General features: G+C 51.7%; 2 protein-coding genes across 19 annotated transcripts in view; one reads left to right on the top strand and one right to left on the bottom strand.

Moving 5' to 3' along the window:
* The window catches only part of UBXN11 (UBX domain protein 11), a 22,973-nt gene extending 9,300 nt beyond the window's left edge, over positions 1 to 13,673 (bottom strand). The window contains exons 1-8 of one of the 17 annotated variants that reach the window (XM_008529026.2): positions 13,548 to 13,673; positions 9,355 to 9,460; positions 8,553 to 8,581; positions 7,816 to 7,914; positions 4,936 to 5,036; positions 4,383 to 4,437; positions 3,849 to 3,925; positions 1,282 to 1,408 (exon numbers count right to left, since the gene is read on the bottom strand). In XM_008529026.2, the coding sequence (XP_008527248.1) occupies positions 1,282 to 1,408; positions 3,849 to 3,925; positions 4,383 to 4,437; positions 4,936 to 5,036; positions 7,816 to 7,914; positions 8,553 to 8,581; positions 9,355 to 9,425 (559 nt within the window). In that variant the 5' untranslated portion in view covers positions 9,426 to 9,460; positions 13,548 to 13,673. Of the gene's footprint in view, positions 1 to 1,281; positions 1,409 to 2,216; positions 2,498 to 3,848; positions 3,926 to 4,382; positions 4,438 to 4,935; positions 5,081 to 7,050; positions 7,133 to 7,177; positions 7,304 to 7,815; positions 7,974 to 8,552; positions 8,582 to 9,182; positions 9,461 to 13,547 lie in introns of those variants that run through there. The other 16 variants (XM_070597373.1, XM_070597376.1, XM_070597375.1 and 13 more) reach the window with 16 other exon arrangements.
* CD52 (CD52 molecule) lies at positions 6,306 to 21,087 on the top strand. 2 transcript variants are annotated; one of them, XM_070597465.1, is made up of 4 exons: positions 6,306 to 6,477; positions 13,245 to 13,397; positions 19,367 to 19,539; positions 20,703 to 21,087. In XM_070597465.1, exons 2-4 carry the CDS (start codon positions 13,286 to 13,288, stop codon positions 20,853 to 20,855), a joined length of 438 nt encoding a protein of 145 aa, XP_070453566.1. In that variant the 5' UTR covers positions 6,306 to 6,477; positions 13,245 to 13,285; the 3' UTR covers positions 20,856 to 21,087. The 2 variants fall into 2 exon arrangements, with proteins under 2 accessions (XP_070453566.1, XP_070453576.1); XM_070597475.1 differs by lacking the exons at positions 6,306 to 6,477; positions 13,245 to 13,397 and adding an exon at positions 17,513 to 18,100.

The following is a 21,087-nucleotide window of genomic DNA, read 5'->3' as shown; positions in this document are numbered from 1 at the left end:
GTTGGGGGACGGCCTGGTGGTGTAGTGGTTAAGTTTGCACACTCTGCTTTGGTGGCCCCAGGTTCGTGGGTTCAGATCCCGGGCGCAGACCTACATATCACTCATCAAGCCATGCTGTGGTGATGTCCCACATACAAGGTAGAGGGAGATTGGCACAGATGTTAGCTCAGGGCCAATCTTCCTCACCAAAAAAGAAGAAAGAAAACTGTAAATGTTGCATAAATGGGAAGTGATGTGTTTAGAACAAACAGTGAAGAAGTTGTGCCCTGAGGTTTAGGAGGATCCGGTCAAAGCTAAGGCTTGAACAGGAAGTAGTACTCTCAAGTTTTGAGTCTGGATTATCACTCAATAGGAAACCTATTAAATCAAGAGAGTGTGATCATCTTCCAAACAGTCCCCTCAGGAGCCATGATCATGTTCCCACAAGACCACCACTGCCTTCTGGAAAACAATGAGTGCGAATTTGTTGGGCTGATAACTTGCAGGGTCAGTGCTGGGTACTCTACGTCTAACCCACTCGGGCCTCATAACTCTGTCAGGAAGAGCACAGCCCCATCTATGGATGAGGAACTGGAGGCCTGAGAAGGAAAGTCATGTGCCCAAGTCACACCTGGAAAAGGTGGTGGAGTGGGAATGAGCACCCAGGTTTGACTAGCTCCAGAGCCTACAGAAGTACCTTCTGGGCAAGAACTTCCCTTCTTTAAAGAGAACGGACCTGGCTTTCAGAAATGACCGGTTCTATGGCCCCAAATCTATAGGGCACAGCCCTAGATATTAGCAGTCGAGTTGAAAGTAAAAAGTGGTGAAGTCCCATAGAAGCAGGCAGACTTCCATGGCCTGGGTCGTAAAGGAACCTGGAAAGAGAGTATACAGGGGGCGCCAAGCCCTGGAATTGAGGGGCAGCTTCCAAAGCAGAGGGATAGCTTTTAAAGGCAATGGATTTTGGATGGATGATGTTTTGTAAACTATGGCGCCTGAGACAAATGAGGTCTTGTTACCTCCTGTTTCTCTGGGTCTCTGGAGGCTTTGAAAGATGAGCAAGCAGAAAGTCTGAGGCGAGACCAGAAGAAGAAAGTGGTGGCAGGTTAGGCTGTCGGCAATGGAGGCCAAGGCCTTCCCTCCCTGCCCCCATGTCAGAGGCAAAGTGTGGGATGTCTGAAGGCACCTTGTGCTTGGAGGGAAGGGCATGAACGAGACAGTCTCTGGACAGCTGCTGGCCAACAGGAAGCTGTTGGAGAATTCCCTTTGTAGGAAGGGCCAGGGGCAGACCCCCAATTCTACCTGGCTTCCAGAACTTCTTGGCCGTCATCCAGTCCTCCTCACCATCCTTGGAGCCTATCTTGTCCTCCGAGTCCTCCTGGTCCACGTGCTCACCCACCCACTGCAGGCCGTAGTCACCAAGGAAGCGCTGGGGGGAGAGGAGGGGGCGATGCTGGGGCCACCATCAGCTCAGCCCCTTCCCAGGGAAAAGGTGACATCAGCCCAGTCCCCAGCCTCAGCCCAGAGCTAAGTGGGCAGAGGGGATGGGCCCAGGGATCTTGGCCACTTCCTGGCTGTGACCTTGGGAAGCCACTTAACCTCCTAAAACCTCAGGTGCCTCCTTGTAAAATGGAGATGACAGCACCTGCCCCATAAGCTTGAGGAGGACTCAGTAAGATAATGCACGTCAAGTACTCAGCACAGTGCCTGGCACAAGTAAGAACTCCCTGAAGGCAGCCATTACGGCGGTGGGGACCCGGTGGTCTGGCTTGAGTGTGAGGAGCAGGGACACCCAGCTCTGCGGACTGAGAGGACACGCCACCCACACACAGCCTGCCTAGAGCTGGGCCTCACATCCCCTTGGCCACAGGAAAACTTCTGAGTTGTCTACACTTCCTGTTGCTGCTTCCTCAGTTCTCTCTCCTCAACCCACCAACCAGGCCTCTGTCCACAACTCACTGAAACTGCTCATGTGCTGCCACCAACAGCCTGCCTGGTGCCAAACCCAGTGGGCACACTTCTGTCTTCAGACCTTGCAACACATGTTGTTCCTTTTCAGTTTCAAATTTCCAACCGTCTAACTTAGATATCTAACAGGCATCTCAAAACAGCCATGACTCCCCGACCCCACCTCCCAAACCTCTTCCCCTCCAGGTCTTCTGGTCTCATTCAACGGCACCCCCGCCACCCAGGGCTCATCCATAACCCATTCCTCTCTCTGCCCTGCCACGACTCACAGGCCTGTGGGCACCGCCTCCAAAGCGGTTGGAATCCATCCACTCTGCTCCCTCTCCTCTGCCGCCATCCTCTTTCAAGCCATGGTCACTCCCTCCTGGACAACTCAAACTGTGCTTCCACCTGCCTTCCCCCATGCACTCCACCAACTGAAACCTTCCCATGGTTTCCCATTCTCAAGGAACAGAATCCAATCCCACACGACGGGCAATGGGCGAGCCCCTGTGATGTGGTCGCTGTGGCTTCTTCAGCCTCTTCTCGCTCTCCCTCTTGCTCCATAACCACCCACCAGGAGCCAAGTTTACACGGGGAAGTGAAGCCTTTCATCTCTTCAGCCTTTCCGTGGTCCCCTCCTCATTCTCTAGATCTTTTACCCAACGTCACCGCACAGAGTGGCCCAATTCCCAACTACTCTCGATCGTGTCACCCATTTAAATAGTTCACGTACTCTCTGTACTTGTTTATGTCTCTGTCCCCTACAGACTGTCAGGCCCAGGAGGACAGGGACCACATCCATATCTCACGCCTGGCAGGGTGCCTGGCACACAGGAGATACTTTGTACGAGTTTATTAAATTAACGAAGCAATAAAAGCATGAATGCTGTGAACATGGGAGCCGCGATGCCCTCTGCCCTGAGGCTCTGGGTCGCAGCCCTCACCCACTGTGGGAGCTGCTCAGAGAAGCCCCATGGGCTGACAGCATTGCCAGCAGGCTGCTCAGGGAGCAGCTGTGTTTACCCTGAGCCCCAGGTATGAACAGGCCCAGGTGGGAAGCGCCCTCAGTTACAGCTGCAGCTTGGAAGTTTGCTTCTGTGGTCTTCAATTGGGTTGGGGCTTTGCCCCAACTCTGCATGGAGAGGGAGAGGTTAGAGCCCAGGAGGAGCTTCTGGTGGGGCCAGTGAGAGTGCCGGGCACTGAGGAAGTGTGCTTGCCCAGGACCCTCCCTTTAGCGTAGGGTCCCTCCAGTTCAAGCCTTGCCACAGGAATGGGTGAGTGAGGAGGGGCAAGAAAGATGACACTGGGTGAGTGAGATGCCACTTTCACAGGCAAGGGATGGCCATGGCCAATTCAGTAAGCACATATGACCAGGCGCAGTGCTAGGTGCTGGGCGCACAGCAATGAGCAGGGAAAAGAGGCCCCTCCCTTGTGGAGTTTACAGTCCCCTAGGGGAAGAAGACGAGGCACTGAGAAAACACAGGACGGAGAACCTGCCCTGGTCAGAGGTCTGGAGGCCCCCAGGGAAGGGCCCCCACCTCGATTTGAGACTGAGGATGAGTGACAACCTGCCAGGGTAAGGTGGAAAAAAACATTTCAGGCAGAGGGAACAGCATGGGCCAAGGTTCTGAGGTGGGAAAGAGCTCTATCTGGTTAAAGAACCCGAGGCAGGTCTCCATGGCTGGAGAGGAGAGTGGTTCAAGGGGAGACTGAAGAGGTAGGCAGGGGCTCGCCCAGGCCCGAAAGGAGAAGTGTGCTCTGGCACTGGACACCTCCAGGGCTCTTTAAACGCTGGGTTAGTCCTGAGTAGGGAACACAGGGCAGGCCCTGTGTGGGATGTGTGGCGAGGGCAGCCCAGAGAGAGGGGCTCTGACCCTGTTTCTGAGTGGCAGAGAGCTCTCAGCCGCTGCCTCGCTCACCTCCATTTCCCCGACCTGCCGCTGCAGCCGCGTGCACATCGTCTCCAGCTCCTCCTGCCGCTGCAGGGTCGCCTCACCTTCGGGGAGAGACAGGGAGGGGTTCCGCTGCCTCAGCAAGGAGGCTGCCAGGCCACCTTGGCCTTGACCAGTGCTCTGCCGGGAGGGTCATCTGAAGAAGCTGCCCCTTGAGAACTCAAGGGATCCCCTGAGAACTGCCTCTGGGCTGCTCCCCCTGACCTTGAGGGGGGATGTCCTGACTCTCAGGAGGCCACCCCCTGAGAGCAAGGTTCCTGAGGGGGCTGTGTTTCCTCTACACTTTCAATGGTGCACGCTGTGCTCAGGGCTGGGCTCAGGGGACTCAGTCCCATATAGGAGGGACCGTCCTGGGTGTGTCACTGCTCCGCTCTGGGCTCAGTGGTCCAGACCCCACCACAGGACTCAGCGTGATGCTCACGGAGTCCTGATGCCCAGAGGTCACCAGCCCAAGGGAGGTGCAACAGGAGGGCCGGCCAGCCCACCAAGAGAGCCTCTTACCCTGGTTCTCCTGGAAGTTCTGCAGCAATTCCTCTAGGGCCCGTATCTTCCGATCCTGTGGCAGTGAGATATGGGGGTTGGGGTGTGGGGGAGACAGGCCTGGTGGTTCCCAGAGCCCCAAGGAGCCCCTTCCAGAGGGGAAGAGCCAGAATTTTTGCCTCTGTGGGGCACTGGGGAGCTTAAAGCCCCCGCACCATCCCCCTTTGGCCAAGCCCCGCTCCCATACCTCAGATGACCCTTGTAGTTCCCCCCTGAGGTGTGGGAAAGATGTGGAGCACCCTCTAGCATCCCAGTGCTCAGCAGCCACTGCTGCCACCAAGTGCAAGGACTACAGGCCTTGCTCAGCTGTGAGAAGACCCCTAGCCTCTTAGGTCACAGGGACCCAGATCAGCCCCAGACCATAACTGGCCCTCAAACTCCATGTGTCAGTGGGGGAGATGGTTCTAGAACCCATCTGCCCTGGCCTATTACAGTAGTAGCCTCATTCATCTCCCCAGCCCGGGCCCCACCACCCCTCAGACCAGACCCTGACCCTTCCCTGCTGGGGTCCCACCTTGGACAGCATCTCATTAGTCTGGGCCTTCACCTGCTGCTCCAGATCTCGCAACTGCTTCATCACGGTGGCCATTTTCTCCGGGTCGTGGGATACAGGGACTGCCAACCAGAAAAAGTCCTAGAGCCCCGGCTTAGAGCTGAGGCTGAGGTGTGGGGGTCCAGGGGAGGGGGAGAGGGATCCCCAGGAGCGGAAATAAGAGTAATAACAACAGCTGCCACCTAGATAAGAGGGACTGTCCTAAACACTTTCCTGTCTCAACTCATGCCATCCTCACACTGTGCCTCTGAGGAAATGAACTGCTTTAGGAAACTGAGGCACAGAGATTCAGTAATTTGTCCAAGGTGATGAGTAAGTGGTATAAGACAAGGGTCACACAACCTCGAAGCACTGTCCAAAAGTTCACCCTCAGTCGAATCAAGCATCTAAATGTTACCCCTAGTTTACAGGAAATACAGCAGATAGAGGAACAAGTTAAGCAACACCTAGGGCAAGCAAGCAGACAAATCCACAATGTCCGACGTTCCTTGGAACAAGTGGCCTGCATGCTTCAAAAAGTTGGCGTCACATTTTATTTTGTTTTATTTATTTATTTTGAGGAAGATTGGCCCTGAGCTAACTGCTGCCAATCCTCCACTTTTTGCTGAGGAAGACTGGCCCTGAGCTCACATCCGCGCCCATCTTCCTCTACTTTATATGTGGGACGCCTGCCACAGCATGCCTCGTCAAGTGGTGCCATGTCCCCACCTGGGATCCGAACAGGTGAACCTCGGGCCGCCGAAGCGGAATGTGCGCACTTAACCACTGCGCCACCGGCCCGGCCCCAAGCGTCACATTTTAAAAAGGCAGGGACACTGTTCTACAGAGGCATAACAATCAAAGGCAGTGTACGACCCTCAATTAGAACCTGGATCAGGGGAAAAAAAAAAATACTCTAAGAGAGATATTTTGGCAGACTGGGGAAATCTGAATGCGGAAGAGCTGCTGGGGAGTATTACTGAGTCATTCACAGGCTTAGGTGTGATAACTGTATTGTGGTCACGTATTTCCTTATTCTCAGAAGGTGCACACTGAAGTATTTAGAGGTGAAACATCATGATATCTGCAAGTGACTTCTAAATGGTTCATCCAAAAAACCCATTGACATTCATCCATATGTGGATATGGACAGAGAGATATGGACAGAGTGGATATGGACAGAGAGAAAGCAAAGGTGGCTAACTGTCACAAATTGTTGAATCTAGATGGAGGACTCATCGTCCTATTATTTCAAGTTTTCTGTATGCTGGAAATTTTTCAAAATAAAAAGTTTGAAAAAGGAAACGAGAGAGACAGGAAGCAACAGGCCCTCTCCTTCCCCTGGATGTTGCCCTTCCGATGTGTGACACAGGAACTCCAGCTGTCACTATGCAACCACGTGGGGCTGATGTGCCAAGGGTGGCTCAGGGGAAAGATGGAGAAACATGAGCTTTTGATGGTCTTTGAGTCGTTGGATTAGCAACCCTGAAGCTGCCTCCTCAGAACTTCTTGGTGTGTGGGATGGTAAGTCCTTAATGCTCGCGCTGGTTGAGCGAGGGTTTTCTTTGCCTTACAGTCAAAAGCTTAACGGATATGTAGACACTGGGGAACTGTCAGCACACAGCGTGCAGATGAGCTCACTGAGGCAGAGCGGAGAGAGGGAGAAAAAGTCAGGCAGGAGGAACATCTCACTGAAACTCTGGGAGGAAAAGAAGGAGCTGACAAAGAGAGCCGAGGGGAAAGAACCTGAGAGGAGGAAAACATCTGGGAGAGGAGTGTCATGGCAGCCAAGAGCCTGGGGTGATCTGAGAAGGAGGGAACGGTGACCACGTGGAATGCTGCTGTGCGGAGAAGTGAGATAGATGCATGTGTCCTCTTGGTGACCTTGGTGGGGACAGACACTGGCTAAGAGTGAGTGAGGAGCAAACAGCAGGAGAGAGGCAGAGAGAGCATGTGGACGGCTCTTGATGGGGAAGAGCTGGTTCTTGCAGTTACTATGGAGAGTGTCCCCAGCTGGAGTGAGGAGATCCTGGCTTTATGATTGAAGGGCTGAGGGGCCAGGGTCTTCTGTGTCCTTTTCCACCTCAATTCCCCTACCTGTAAAATGGAGGGCTGTTCCATGGAGGATGGCCTCATGGAATCCTCACCTCAACATGCTGACCTAAGTGTTTCCATTCCCACTTCATAGAGGAGGAAATGGAGACGGAGACAGGAAGTCACTTACCCAAGATACTCTCGCCTCAGCCCCAGCTCCTCTGGACTCCCAGCTCAGACTCTGACCCTGCCCAGCACTCTGCACAGCTCGTCCCGCCCACCCACATCTCTCCTTGGCCCAGGGCTGCTCAATCCTCCCACTCTGGGAAGCCGTCCCGATCAGCCCCACCCTAATTTAGGCACCTGATGACTGCAATGTCACCACAGCCCTTGGGGTTGGAGTGGGCCAGGGTAGGAGGGCTATCCAGGGGATTTGGGGCCTTGCCCAGAGCCCTGTGGAAGCAGATTTTTGGAGGCTGAGCTCCACCGTCAGGCCCTTCACTCCTCTCAGACCCTGAATCCTGGACCCACTGACATCACACTTGATAGTGATTCTAGCTGGGTCCACTCCAGAGGCTCCAGCCACAGCCTGGCCCGGGCTTGACCAGACCTCCTGAGCTAAGGCTGGGGCCCCTGTGGCTTTATGCCAAACCAAGTCCTGGACAGGTTTAGGGGTGCAGGCACATGGCTGCAGTCAGCCAAGAGTGGGAGCAGCTGCGTCAGCCCCAGCAGGCAAGAGTGGGTGCCACGCCTCTCTGGACCCCATCCCTTCTCTGGGGCCCTCTCCTGCTGCTGGGCACCCAGACCCCTTCGGGCCTCTGCTCTCACCTTGCCTACTCACAGGGGCACCTATGCGGCCATAGCAGGAAGGAACAGAGATCGTTTCTTCAGAGCCATGTCTGTCATTCAGCATGTCCACCTCGTCTTCTGCAGACAGGGATGCCCAAGTCACTGCTCTGGGGCTGAGGCCAGAGGAAACTGGGATCCTGGGACCCAAGGAATTTTGGCATATGTACTCCATCTTCCCCCACCCCCAGCACAGGATAGAAAACTTGGGATGTTGGGGAGAAGGGATCCAACCAGAACAGGTCTCTTCTGGGAGTTCTTCCTGCCTGGCTCCTGATGAGACCTGAGTGGCTAATGGGAGCACCATGATGGGGGCAAGAGTGGAATTGGGATGCAAAGGTCTGAGCCTGCAAGAGTCAGGGCAGCGATGCGAGGACAGGGAGAAAAGGCTAAAACGGGCTGAGGAGGCTGTCAGGGTAAGGAGGGCTGGGGTCTGGCCCCCTCGTGGGTTCTCAGCACCCACTGGGCAACCCCACGTGGGTGGAGGAATTCAGATGTTAGCAATGACATCTCTGCTAAGGGTATGGGGCCTCCTAATCTGAGAGCTGCCAGGAGGAAGCCCTGTCCTCAGGGAGGGGTGGGGAGCTATAGACAACATTGTAGTTGGGCAGCTGCTCTGGCTGAGAGGGGCATTCATCACGGTCTTTCCATCTGCCCAACCACAAGGAGCCTTGGCAGATAGGAGATGAGGAGGACATGAGGACAGAGCCCACACTTACCATCTCCATAGATTTTTACCGCTCGCCTCCTGGGAACCCGGGCAGGAAGGAGAAGGAAGACAGACAAGTTAGGACCCCCTGGAATGTCACCAGGAGAAAGGGTCTGGGCACCAAGCCCCAGCAGAGTGTAAAGGAGATGGAGGCTGGGCCTCTGCCTCCTGAGGACATCCTCCCCGAATCCCACCCTGGCACTGGGCGAGCCAAGGGACAGGCTTCGTGGTGTCTGACTCATCCCAATGGAGAAAGGTGGGGAAGAGCTGAAGGGCAGAGTCTTGGGGGGAAGACTACAAGAGTCCCCATGCCCAAGAGCCCAGCCCCAGCTCTGTTTTGAAATGGCTGTGGCACCCCAGGCCTGTCACTTAACCTCTCTGGATACCCTTGGCCTTCCAATGACTCAAAGTGGCATTCAGAAGAGCAAAGAGAGGCGAAAAATGCTTTTGAAAAGATGAAAGTGCTGGACAGATGTAAACAATTCCCTTGAATGAGAGCCCAGCACATGGCCTGGCCCAGAATAGGTACACTGCCAGTGTTTGCAGAGTGGACACAGGAACCATGAGTAAAAACATGGAGGCTGAGCCATTCCTACAGGGCCCACAGCTAACTAGAGGGCACAACCCAGCGTATGCTTACACACAACGAAGAGCCTCCCAGAAGAAGGTACAAAGAGAAAGATACGGTGATCAGGAAAAGCCACATAACTCCTTATTGTTTTCTCTAAGACATCAGCAGTTCTTCTAGTCCTTGGAGGGGCCAGGAGGAGGCGGGGCATGGACACAAAGACCTCGTGAGGCTGGCTCCTTACCCTGGACTCACAGGTTCCGACTGCAGGGGCACTCTCCGGGTCTTGCCAAGGGAGGCCAAAGGGGAGCTCATAGCTCTGCTTCTAGATTCTAGCTGTCAGGAACTCCCTGAGAAGAAAGAAGTAAGTCAGCCCTGGAGGACACTCCCTCAAGAAGTGGCCTGAAACCTCCTCTTCCCTGGCAACTTTTCCCAGGAGGGAGCACTGTCCAGTGAGCAGCACCCCTCACTTTTTCCCACTGCCCCTGCAGAAGTTTCTGGAGGCAGCTTAGCCTCAGGATCCCTGTGCTTGCTGTTTCACCTGCTCCTCTGGACATCCAGCTCTCTGCTCGGATCCTGGAGGCCTCTGGCCTGACAGTGCTTAGGAAAGGGCGGTGGGGAGATGGGCTCGGGGGAGGGAGGCGGGTAGAGATGGGCCAGAGCCTGAGACTTGCCCAAACTTAGAGCCTAGGCACAAGACTACCCAGGAGGCCTGGGGCTTTCGTCCATCTATCAAGGAGCTGCTCCACACAAAGCCCAGGGGTCCCCTCCTCTCCTACTAGAACCCAGGCGCCACCCCTAACATCTCAGAGCCAGAGAGGAGCTACCCAAAGACAGGATTCGACCAAGACATGGTCCCCATAGTGGGGACATCAAAAGCCCAGGCTGTGGACAGGTTCTGCCATCTACCCGTGTAACCCATGCCTCAGTTTCCTTTGGTGTAAAATGAGGATGGTATTATACCAGCCAGGCACGGTTACCCAGGGGACTCAGAGAGAACACTCATAAAGCACCTAGCCCAGTGCCACCCTCAAAGGAAGCACTTAAAAATGTGACTTGTTGGGGCGGGCCTGGTGGCTCAGCAGTTAAGTGCGCACGTTCAGCTTTGGCGGCCTGGTGTTCACCGGTTCGGATCCCAGGTGCAGACATGGCACCACTTGGCAAGCCATGCTGTGGTAGGTGTCCCACATACAAAGTAGAGGAAGATGGGCATGGATGTGAGCTCAGGGCCAGTCTTCCTCAGCAAAAAGAGGAGGATTGGCAGCAGATGTTAGCTCAGGGCTAATCTTCCTCCAAAAAACCCCAAAAAACAAAACACGTGACTTGTGGCTATGTGGCTTTTGTTCTTATTGGCACATGGAAGGCACTCATCAATGTTGGTTTTCCTTCCTTCCCTCTTCCTTCTGGAAAGATGAGTGCACATCAGGGATGTAATTAAAGGTCATACTCCATTCAAAGAATTAAGCATCTTAGGTGGCTAATATCTAGAAATCTTGGAACCAAAGGACCTCCATCAGGGCCTGAAATCATCTTTTGTTCCACTTTCGAAATGTGTGACCCTGGCCTCCACCCTGTGCTGAAGCTGCCCAGCAAGGGGACAAGTGAGGCCTGGAGGCCGCCTCCTCTGTCTTCATTCTGGAGTTTGAGACTCATGCCCGGCTCCTTCCTCAGGAGGAGTCCTCCAAGGACCAGGCCCGGAGTTTCCTTGCCCAACACCACCCAGCCTCCCACATCTGCGCTGCCCCTGCCGTCTTGTCTGGGCATCCTCATGGTTTGTGTGGCCAAGTGTGACAGCCCCCTCTTGGTTCCCTTCCCCAGTGTCCACACGCTGCCAGAGGGATCTTTTTAAACACAAAGCTGAGACGTCATTTTCCTCCTAAAAGTGCCCAATGACTCCTCTCACCCACAGGAAAAAAATTCAAAATTCCTTAACATGGATGATCTGGTCCCTGCCTGTGTCTCCTGACCTCACCCCCCACGGCCCCCCTCCTACACTTGAGCCACTCTGAACTGCCAGCTCGGCCTCAAATGCACCATGCCTTTGCGCACGTTGCTGCCGGCCTGGAACCCCCTCCTGGAATGATCTTCCCACTCCTAACCACACCCTTCCTTTGGCTGAGTTAACTCTTTTTTTTTTTTTTCCTAGCTTTTTTGGTTGTTCTTTAGTTATATTTTGACTTTTTACTTTAAAATTATTATAGATTCACAGGAAATCAGGAAAATAGTACAGAGAGCTCTTGTGTATCCTTCACCCAGTTTCCCCCAATAGTTACGTTTTATGTCCCTATATGTGTGTGTCCTTCTACGCCATTTCATCCACTGTGTAGAGTCTGTGTAATGACCACTGTGGTCAAGATACAAAACTATTCCATCACTGCAAAGGCCCCCTCATGTTACTCCTTTGTCGTCACAGCCATGCTCCTCCTCCAGCATCCCTAACCCCTGACAACCACTACTCTGTTTTCCATCTCTATAATTTTCTTACTTTAAAAATGTTATATAAATGGAATCATACAGTATGTGAACTTTCTTTTTCAAAAAAAGCTTTATTGAGATATAGTTCACATACTTAATGCTGTTAAGTGTACTATTCAAGGGTTTTTAGCATATTCACAGAGGTGTGAAACCATCACCACAATCTCAGAATATTTTCATCGTGCTAAAAAGCCCCAGGCACTGTGCTTTTAGAGGCTAGAACTGTGCTGCATGAACTCCCACCAGACCTGATTATCCCTCCCTTCTCCAAAGGATTCGCATCACTATCTCATCACCATTCTCAAGACCCTCCAAAAGAAACTGGTTGAAAAGACAAAAATTAACAAGTGTTGGCAAGGATGTGGAGAAATTGGAACCTCTGTTGGGATGTAAAATGGTGCATCTGCTGTGGAAAAAGAGTCTGGTAGTTCATCAAAAGATTAAACAGTGATGTTATGGCCCAGTAGTTCTACTCCTGGGTATATACCCAAGAGAAATGAAAACTTGTATCCACAGGAAAACTTGTATACAGTTCATAGCAGCATTATTCCTAATAGCCGAAAAGTGGAAACAACCCAAATGTCCATCAACCAACGAATGGACTAGCAAATGTGGTATAAATATCTCCTTATAATGGAATGTTATTTGGCAACAAAAAAGAAATAAATACATGCCACAATGTGAATGGACTTTGAAAACATTATGCTAAGGGAAAGAAGTTAGTCACAAAAGACCATGTATTGTTATGATTCCATTTATTTGAAATGTTCAGAACAGGCAAATCTATAGCGACAAAGTAGACTAGTGGTTGCCTAGGTTGGGAGGGGTAGCTGGGGGTAAATGGGGGTAATTGCTAAAGGGTACAGAGTTTCTTTTGAGGCTGATGAAAATGTTCTGCAATTGTGGTGATTGTGGTGATGGTTGCACAACTCTATGAATATAATAAAAACTATTGAAATTTACATTTTAAAGGGGTGAAGTATATAATATGTGAATTATATCTCTATAAACCTATTATAGAAAAAAGAAGGACCTGGTCCCCAAAACAAATCCAAATCTTCCCTCAAAATAAGCTCTTCCCACATCTCTCTTCTTAATGGGACCCCATCACCCAACCACAAATTTTTTCTCTTCTTCCTTCCCTCTTAACCCCATCAGTTGCCAAACGCTGCAGGATAGACTGCATTTTCTCTCACAGATAGCCCCTCCTTTCCATGCCCACTGTTGGCCATCCTAGGGGAGCTCTCACTGCGCTTCTTTGGCCCCCAACTGACTTCCCTGCTTCCAGTCTCAGTCCAAGCCAATCCGACATACTGTCTCCAGATCACTTTTCCCATGGATTAGAGGAGACCCCTGAGGGCGTATCTTCCCATCAGTCTGGGGACTCCTGAGGGCGGCGCTGTGTCCCCTCCTCCCTCAGACCAGGGGTCCCTGAGGACAGAGCCATGTTTTCTCCCTTCACTTTGGGGGCTTCCAGGGGCGGACTGTGTCTTCCCCCTCAGGTTGGAGGTGACTCAAGATTAGACTGTCCCCCTGCCTTCAGATTCGGGCTTTGAGGGGAAAGCTGTGTCCTATGCCTCTACGTCTGTAGGACCCAAGTCAGAACTGTGCTTGATCGACAACATCCTTCACACCTACGCGACCTATTCGTCCCCCCAGGCCCCCGTGCTCTCCAGCACCGACAGGGCCCGGACGACTGCATGCCTTCACTCCGTAAATCCGCAGCTGGAACGCTCACGGCGCGACTTCTATCACCACCTAACCCCGTCCGGGGAGCCGCGTCGCCTCCTCCCGCCTCCACGCGTAGCCATGGTAGGCAGGGGGCCCGAATCCGCTCCCGGGACGCGGGGGGACTGTTAGGGGAGCCGGGCCGCGGGCTCGCGAGTCCTCGGGGCTCTGGGGGCCAGGGCCTCAGCCTGCGTATAGGACTCCGGGGGCAGAAAGACCTCGGCCAGGACTCACCACGCAAGGCCACGGAGCCGTCCCGCGGCGCCGCCATATTGTTGTCACGCAGTTTCCCAGGCGACCGGGATCTGTGCGCTTCTCATTGGCTAGTTCGAAGGGGCCCCTGAGTAACCAGCAGGCAGCGGAGGCGGGTACAGCCGTCCGTGCTCGAATTCTATTGGTCCACAGAGTCTAAACTCTTCGCGGGAGACTGCAAATCCCAGAATCCACCGCTCTGAGCAGACTCAGGGTCTGGGGAAATGGAGAGTTCATCCGTACCACCCCGAGGCGTAGAAAGCGAAGCTGGGATTAAATTCATGAAGCTGCTAGAAGCCTCTGGACCTGAATGTGTAATCCCAACGATGCCACTGTTTTGCTAAATTGATTTTGGGGAAAATAACTTCTGGGGTGGGGGTTTCTCAGCCTCTTCTTGATTCTATCCCGCGGTGTATATTTACTGCCTGACGATGGTGGAAAGGCTCTGGCTTGGGAGGAGGGAGGTCCTGAACAAGGCTCTTTCTGGGTCTGTTTTCCCACCTGTAGGATGAGGAAGTAGACCCCAGGCCTGGAATCAGATGGCTCTAGAAGTCTCTATTCTTGAGAATGGACAGCGTTTGCTTTGCTTTTAAATGATTTCCCGAAAGACCCTTGTCAGTTACGACCTCTTTGGGGCTCAAGTGTTTATTGGGTCCTAGCAGCTCAGGAGGGAAAGGTAAATAATAAAGGAGAGATGAAATTGAGGACGGAGTCAGTTTCTCTGGATTAGGATGAAATCATGCCTGTACCCACAAGGTTTAACGTCGGAAACAAAGTAACCACTCTCTGAGCTTGCCTTGCAGAACAGCAGGAGGACCGCTGACAAGCAAGTAGCTTGCTGACAGCCCTCCTCCTGACTAAGCGTCTCGCAGGAGCCTTGAGAAGTTAAAATGACCCAGTGTAAACTTTAGAAGTCACAGACTAAATATCCACCACATGCAACACATAGAAAACCGTCCCCCCCCCCCCCGGAATTTGCACATTCGACTCATAAAGAAATATGAAAGACAGTTGTGCCTGTGCAGAGGACTCTTAAAACTTCAGCCCCCAAGGCCACATGCTCCCTCTCTCTGTCTTGTTCTCACAATGTGCTTTGGAAAAACGCTTAGAACTGTACTAGAAAAGCTAATCTGTAACCAGTAGAAAAAAATAACTTGTTAGCAGAAAATTTATGTCCTCTGCCCAAACTGTTCCTTCTGTCCCAGATAAGGAAGTAACAGGTTTTCTTAGATTCCTCAGGACTGTTGCATTCAGCAGATCTGCTAAGCAGAAGTGGCCAACAGTCTGCGGTCATCCACCACCTGATACTCCTGAGGCCCCTCCCCAGCCCCATTTGCCTTATATAAGTCACTTCCAAATCAGTTCTCCTTAAGATGGTTTTTTTCTGGATGATAGTCCACCATCTTGTGATTTGCTAGCTCATCACTTAAATAAACTTTTCTCTCTCTTTCCACCCCTTTGCCTCTGGACTGATTGGCCTTTATCTTGCAGCAAGCAGATGGGGCCCTTGCTCAGTAACAGAGAGGTCCTCTAAGTCCAGGCATTCCTTCAGAATAAAAACCTGGCTATCTCTGCCACCCTCCCCCTCTTCTCCACCCATATCACAGCTGCCTTGGATCAAACCTCACCATCTCTAGTTTGGCATGACATTTAGAACGTTTGGATTATGAGTTCTGCCTTCCACCCTTCTCAGTGTTCCAGAAACTATCATGCTCTCTCCTATGTTCAGGCCTCTCCTTCCAGTGGGAACATCCTCCTTTGCCTTTTCCGCCTGGGAAAATCCCCCTCAGTCCTTCAAGAACTAGCTCAAATGTCCCGTCCTCCATGAATACTCCTCCCCCCAAGCAGAATTACACTCTATATTCTAATAGCCCTGCTGCCATTATAGCATTTCTTATTCAGTTTTGTGATTGTTTCAGTATGCATCTCCCTCTTGGACTATGAACTCCTCAAGGGAAGGGACCCTCACTCATTCATCTTTCCTGACACACAGTAGGTGTCAATAAATTGCCTGAAATAACTGAATGAACAGATGGATGAAAATTTACCTTTGACTGCTCTATGGTGCTATTGGATTGCAGCCCTCTTTTGTGGGAATGAAAGATGCAGGGCAGATCATACCATACTAAGGGCAGCAACCCCCTTTCTCTTCCTCCATCCCTGCTGTATCCCATTCTGTCACTGAGCTCAGGCACATGTTGAACACCTGCCCTATGTGGGACTGTGCTAGGGCCTCGGGCCAGTCATCAAAGAACACTGTGAAACTGGGACAGGGAGTGGTCTGAGGTGTTTTGCATGCCTATGTCCCACACAATCATTTCCCCAACACAATCATTTTCTCTGAGTGGTCTTCCCCAAACACTTACCTAGAATATGTTCTCCTCCCTTTTCTCTTCTCTCACATTACCCTATTGACTCCCTCATAGCATTTATTGAAATCTTAAATTATCATTATTTTTCGTTTCCTCCCATTCGAATGTCAGCTACATGAGAGCAGAGACCACGCCTTTTTGTTCATTTCTGTATCCTCAGTGCCTAGACCACACAGTAGGCACTTAATAAATACATTATGCCATAGTAATATTTTCTTATGGTCTTCCACTTCACTAATTCTTTCTTCATTTGTGTCTAATCTGAAGCTAAACCTATTCACTGAGTTCTTAATTTCTATTATTGTATTTTTAAGTTCTAGAATTTCCATTTGGTTCTTTTCTATAATTTCCAGTTCTTGATCTTGTCTTATATGTCTTTGAATATACTGAACATTGTTATTTGAAAGTTTGGTTGATAATTCCATTAGCTGGATCTTCTGTGTAACTGTTTCTATTATCTGTTGCTTCTCTTGGTTTTTTGGTCACGTTGTCTTCAGTTTCTGTGAGGGCTGTGCTGTTGTTTCCTGTTCACTGTTACTCCTCAGGTGTAATCTTTCATGGTTCCAACCCAAAGCCTAGTCGGGGGTGGGAGAGTTTACCAGGGCCCTCCTTTCTTAGCTGGTCTTGAACTACAGTTTTTCTCCCCCCAGACCCATAAATTTATAGAAAGCTCTGCTCAGTTTCTCAGCTGTCTCTTCTGGAAGTGGCAAATACTTTTAAGGGAAAAGCAGCCCCAAATGAAGGGCTCACTTCTCCCTTCCCCTTAATTATGGTCTATATTGGTAACTCTCCAATGGTTAGTCTGCTGTTGCCCCATAATAAGTATTTACTGTCTGAATGAATAGAGGCATACAAGGCTTGGAGGTGGGAGTGGTCACCTTATAGTCACTCACTCATTCGGCTGTCCCTGACACCTACTCTGTGCCATGTTCTGTGCTGTGTTGGGTTAGAGAGGCAACAAGACCTAGTACCCTTAGATTGTATTCTTAGCAGACACAATCTTTAGAGCAGAGGCCAACAGAAGAGGCTCCTGGAACACAGAGGAGCTTCCTCTCTTTGGAGGAGTTTCCTGGGGGAAGTGGAAAGTTTCCTAGGGGGAGGGGCTTCTGAGCTAAGTCTTGAAGAACAAATAAGAGTTGGCCAGATAAAATAATTGGAGAAGGGCTTTCCTTGCAGAGAAAACACATGGGGGTGTAAAACAGCCTGGGGCAGCTGGGGAGAAGTAAGTTGGGTGAGGGCAAGGGTGTGGTGTGTATGGCATGGGGGAGGGATGTTATGGAACCCAAAACAAGACGGGAGGAAGGCAAGGGCCTTCGGTGTCACACGAGGAGCTTGATCTTGATCCCTGGGGAGAGTTGCAGAGGGTGTGGACTGAGACTTCCCATCCTGCTGGTTAAGGTTCAGAAGTCACTTTTGGAGAAGGTGTGCAGTAGGACATTGAAGTCGAGAGAGAGACTATGTACAATCTCCAGCTCTGCCGTTAACCTGCCCTTCTCTGGCCCTCAGTTTTTCCATCTGTGAAATGGGGGTTCTCTGGGCACTTTAAGCTTTGTGACTAGTGTTCTGTCTATACAGAATGAAATTTCGTTCTGTCAAGATAGAATGACTGCTGAGAGGGCAGGAGAGGACAAGATGTGAAGCCCCACTTCTTCTCTGAAATTCTGAAGACTCCAGATGCCCCTCCACGCCCCAAGTCCTGAAGACTCTTAAAAACCCTTCCAGCAGCCTCAAGACCCCACCACCACTAGCAGCTCAGGCTCACACCACAGCAGAGGTGCGGGCTGTTGAAATGAAATTTCTGGGGCTTGTAAGAAAATTTTTACAAATAAGAGCCTGGCATTTAAGTATCCTCACATGCAACCCCAGAAGGGAGAAAGTACAACCCGGCTGGCTTTGGAACTTAGCCTGTCCAGCTGCCTCTTCGTAAGAGGGAAGAAGACTGCCCAGTGTGACACAGCCAATTTTCAGCAGAGCAATCTTGGACTTCAGCAGGAGCCTCCTGTCTCCTGGGCCAGTGCCCTTCTGGCACCTGCTGCCTCCCTGACTCCCACGAACCCCCAGAATCATCCACCCCCACAGATGCAGTGAAGGCAGCCAGGACTTGTGTCAAGGGTCAGGAGAGACCTCCGGTGAAGGAGTTGATGGGGTGGACAGTGATGGACAGTTGAGTACTCCTCCCACTTCCCACTCCCTCCTTCCCAGGAGCCTCAAGACGGCCGCCTCCTCCTCCTGGCTTTCTCTCACCAGTCTTGACTCTCAGTTCTTTCTTTTTCACCAGGGCTGGAGGCCCCTAAGGGCCCACTCAGGTTCTTCTGAAGGTTGCAACATGAGGCCTAGCCCATAAAAGTAGAAGGGAAGTGAGTTTAGACTAAGAATAAAATAGACTAAGAAAGGGAGAGTGGGAGAGGCTGGAGACAGAAGTGGCTCAGGGAATCAAGACAGAATTGACTTCCAGGGCAGCCCGAAGTTACATACATGGCTGTGGCTTCAGACAGACCTGGATTCAAGTTCAAATGAGACTGGCTCCACCATTTACTGCCTTGGACAAGTCACTTAATATCTAAGCCTCAGTTTCTTTAAGAAAATGGGGATAATCATAAAACGTATTGCAGAGCCCCACTGAGAGAATAAAGTGAGAGAAGGTATAAAGAATGGAGCGCCATCCAAGCGGTTTGGTGATCCCTCTCACCCCCCACCCCTCACTGGGACTTCACAGCCACCCCCACCCCAAATCCCTTCCACTGCATTTGAGTTACCTGTTGTCCCGCCCCTAGCCCTATTCCCATCCATCCTACATTGATACAAACAACCCATCTCCTACTTTCTTTATCCAAATCACCAAATGCTAGGTCTTAATAAACTGCAGAAATAACCCCCTTTAGTCTTCTCACTTGAAATGGGGAAGCTGAGGCACAGAGGGAATGGGCGTGTCTAGAAGCTAGGTTTCTGGATTCCTAATGCAGTGTTAATTCATTTTCACAGAAATCTACCACCAACCCCTCACTAAATTTTAATGTTCCCCCAGCCTTCATTCTGAACACGTGGAGCCATCTACAGTCTTATATTGAAAGCTGAGTCTATCCCAGCCTTCTCCCCTTCAGCTCTATCCCCAGCCGCAATCTGTTTTTAATTACATTGCATTCAATCCTCTGGCAGCTCTTCGATTAAAAGTTCAAAGAGGCAGTTTCTGGCCCAGGGTCTCAGAGCTGATAGGAGATTAAACCAAGATTCAATCCCCAGTATGCATGACTCCAAGCCCAGGGCCCTATTTACTGCCCCACAGCTGTCCCCTTGATTTGCCCACGCACCATCCCCTGGGATTTGTCTCTGTCTTTATCCAGAAGGGCCTGGTATCTTCAACCCAAAGTTGTGTAGAAAGAAATCAGTTCCTCCTCTTACCCCAAAGGCCCTCCTTCCTCCCCCTTTCAGCCTGCCTCCGCCTCCCCTGCCTCGTGGTTCAAAAGCAATCAAGCCAAAAGGAGCCTGCAGACAGCCCTGCGTTCATTTCCAAAAGTTGCTGCCAAGAGAGCCACCAAGATCCTCCCAAGATGAAGGGCTTCCTCTTCCTCCTGTTCACCATCAGCCTCCTGGTTATGATTCAGGTAAGAGCAGCCCCACAGAGCCCCTGGCACCACTGCCCAGGACTGCCCAGCCCTGCCTGGCACAGGAGGAAGGGAATACAGGCTTCTGCGCACCCAGCCTTCTCTCAGAGCCTTCAGCAGAGGAACCAAGGACTCAGGGGCCCAGCTCCTAGCCTTCCAGGCCTTCTGGCTGGGGTCAGGCTGCTTGAGGGCTGCCCCTGAGCAGAAGCCTGTACCCAAGGCTGGGGAGCACTTACAGGGCTCCAGGCACACTGAGGCACCCCTTGGGTGTTAGGAAAAATAGGGAATTAGGAGGTTTTGGAAGACAACCCTAAGTGAGATGGCATCAACCCACAGGGAACCTGGGGACACGGTCCTGTTGGAGGAGGCCAGGAAACGTTCCACTGGAGCCTGATCTGGTTCTGGAGGTGGCAGGGAACCACCTGGGGAAGAAGCCTGCATGTTCAGCAATGCAAAGAAGACAGAAATCTCCCACTCCATAAACAGCTGGAGTCTCAAAATCAACTGCTATGCCAGGAAGCAGCTTTGGCAGCATCCCCTGTGCCCAGAGGGCACTAGTTAGGATAGGAGCCAGGAACCATCAAGTTCTTGATCAAGAACAGCTTGACCACCACCAAAAACAGCTTAATCTCTATCAAGAGCAGCTTTAGCTGCAGCTTGATCAAGCATTGAGAACAGTTTGATCACCATGCGGCCATCTTCTCAGGGAAAGTTGCACCCTCCCCATCTACCCATCCACCCACCCACACTTTGCCAGGTGCCTCCTCACCAGCCCTGTCTCGTATGACCCCAAGACTGTGATGGGCTCTTCTGCCCATCCGAAAGATGAGGAAACTGAGGCTCAGAGAGGTTAAGCCCCTGGCCTGGCTAGTAAAGACATGGGCTGGGGCCACAGGCTCTCCTGTCTCCTGCATGCTGGAGGAGCTGGTGGTTTGGCAGAGATGAAAGGAAGCTTCCACGGGAGGTAGGCTAGGGACCACCTCTAACTCTGCCTGTCTCAAGGTAGGAAGCAGTCAACTATTCCCACAGGACCTTGTAGCAGAAGTCGTGGTCATGGGGGACAGAGAACTGGGGACTTTTGTATGAGAGGTAGGGGAACTGTGTTTCTAACCAACAAACAAGAGATTCAAAAGCCCCCTCCGCTTGCCCCACTTCTCTTGCAGATACAGACTGGAGTCTTGGGAAACAAGACCAAGACCATGACCACCACGAAGAGACCCACCAAGGGCGCAGCGCCAGCACTCGGCAGCCTGGGTGGTAGCTGTGTCCTTCTCTTCTTTACCAACGCCCTCATCCGGCTCTTCCACCTCAGCTGAGGTGACACACCTCAGCCCTAGCCCTGTGCCCCCTGAGACACCTGCCATCATCACTAGTGAGAGAACCACCCTCCCTTCCCCCTTATCCTTGGGAAGGGTTGACACCAGAGATGACCAGGTTGTGGGAATTGACCAGCAGTGCCTTGGGGGCAATGGCCAACACAGGGAGGGACTGATGTGGAGGGGCAAGCACTACCCAGCTGGGGGTTAATAAAGTTGTCGTGTACTTAGA

The sequence above is a fragment of the Equus przewalskii genome, chromosome 2, assembly GCF_037783145.1.
Source record: "Equus przewalskii isolate Varuska chromosome 2, EquPr2, whole genome shotgun sequence".
Classification (NCBI taxonomy): domain Eukaryota; kingdom Metazoa; phylum Chordata; class Mammalia; order Perissodactyla; family Equidae; genus Equus; species Equus przewalskii.
The sequence above is the reverse complement of the archived record's forward strand: the minus strand, read 5'-3'. Positions and strand labels throughout refer to the sequence as shown.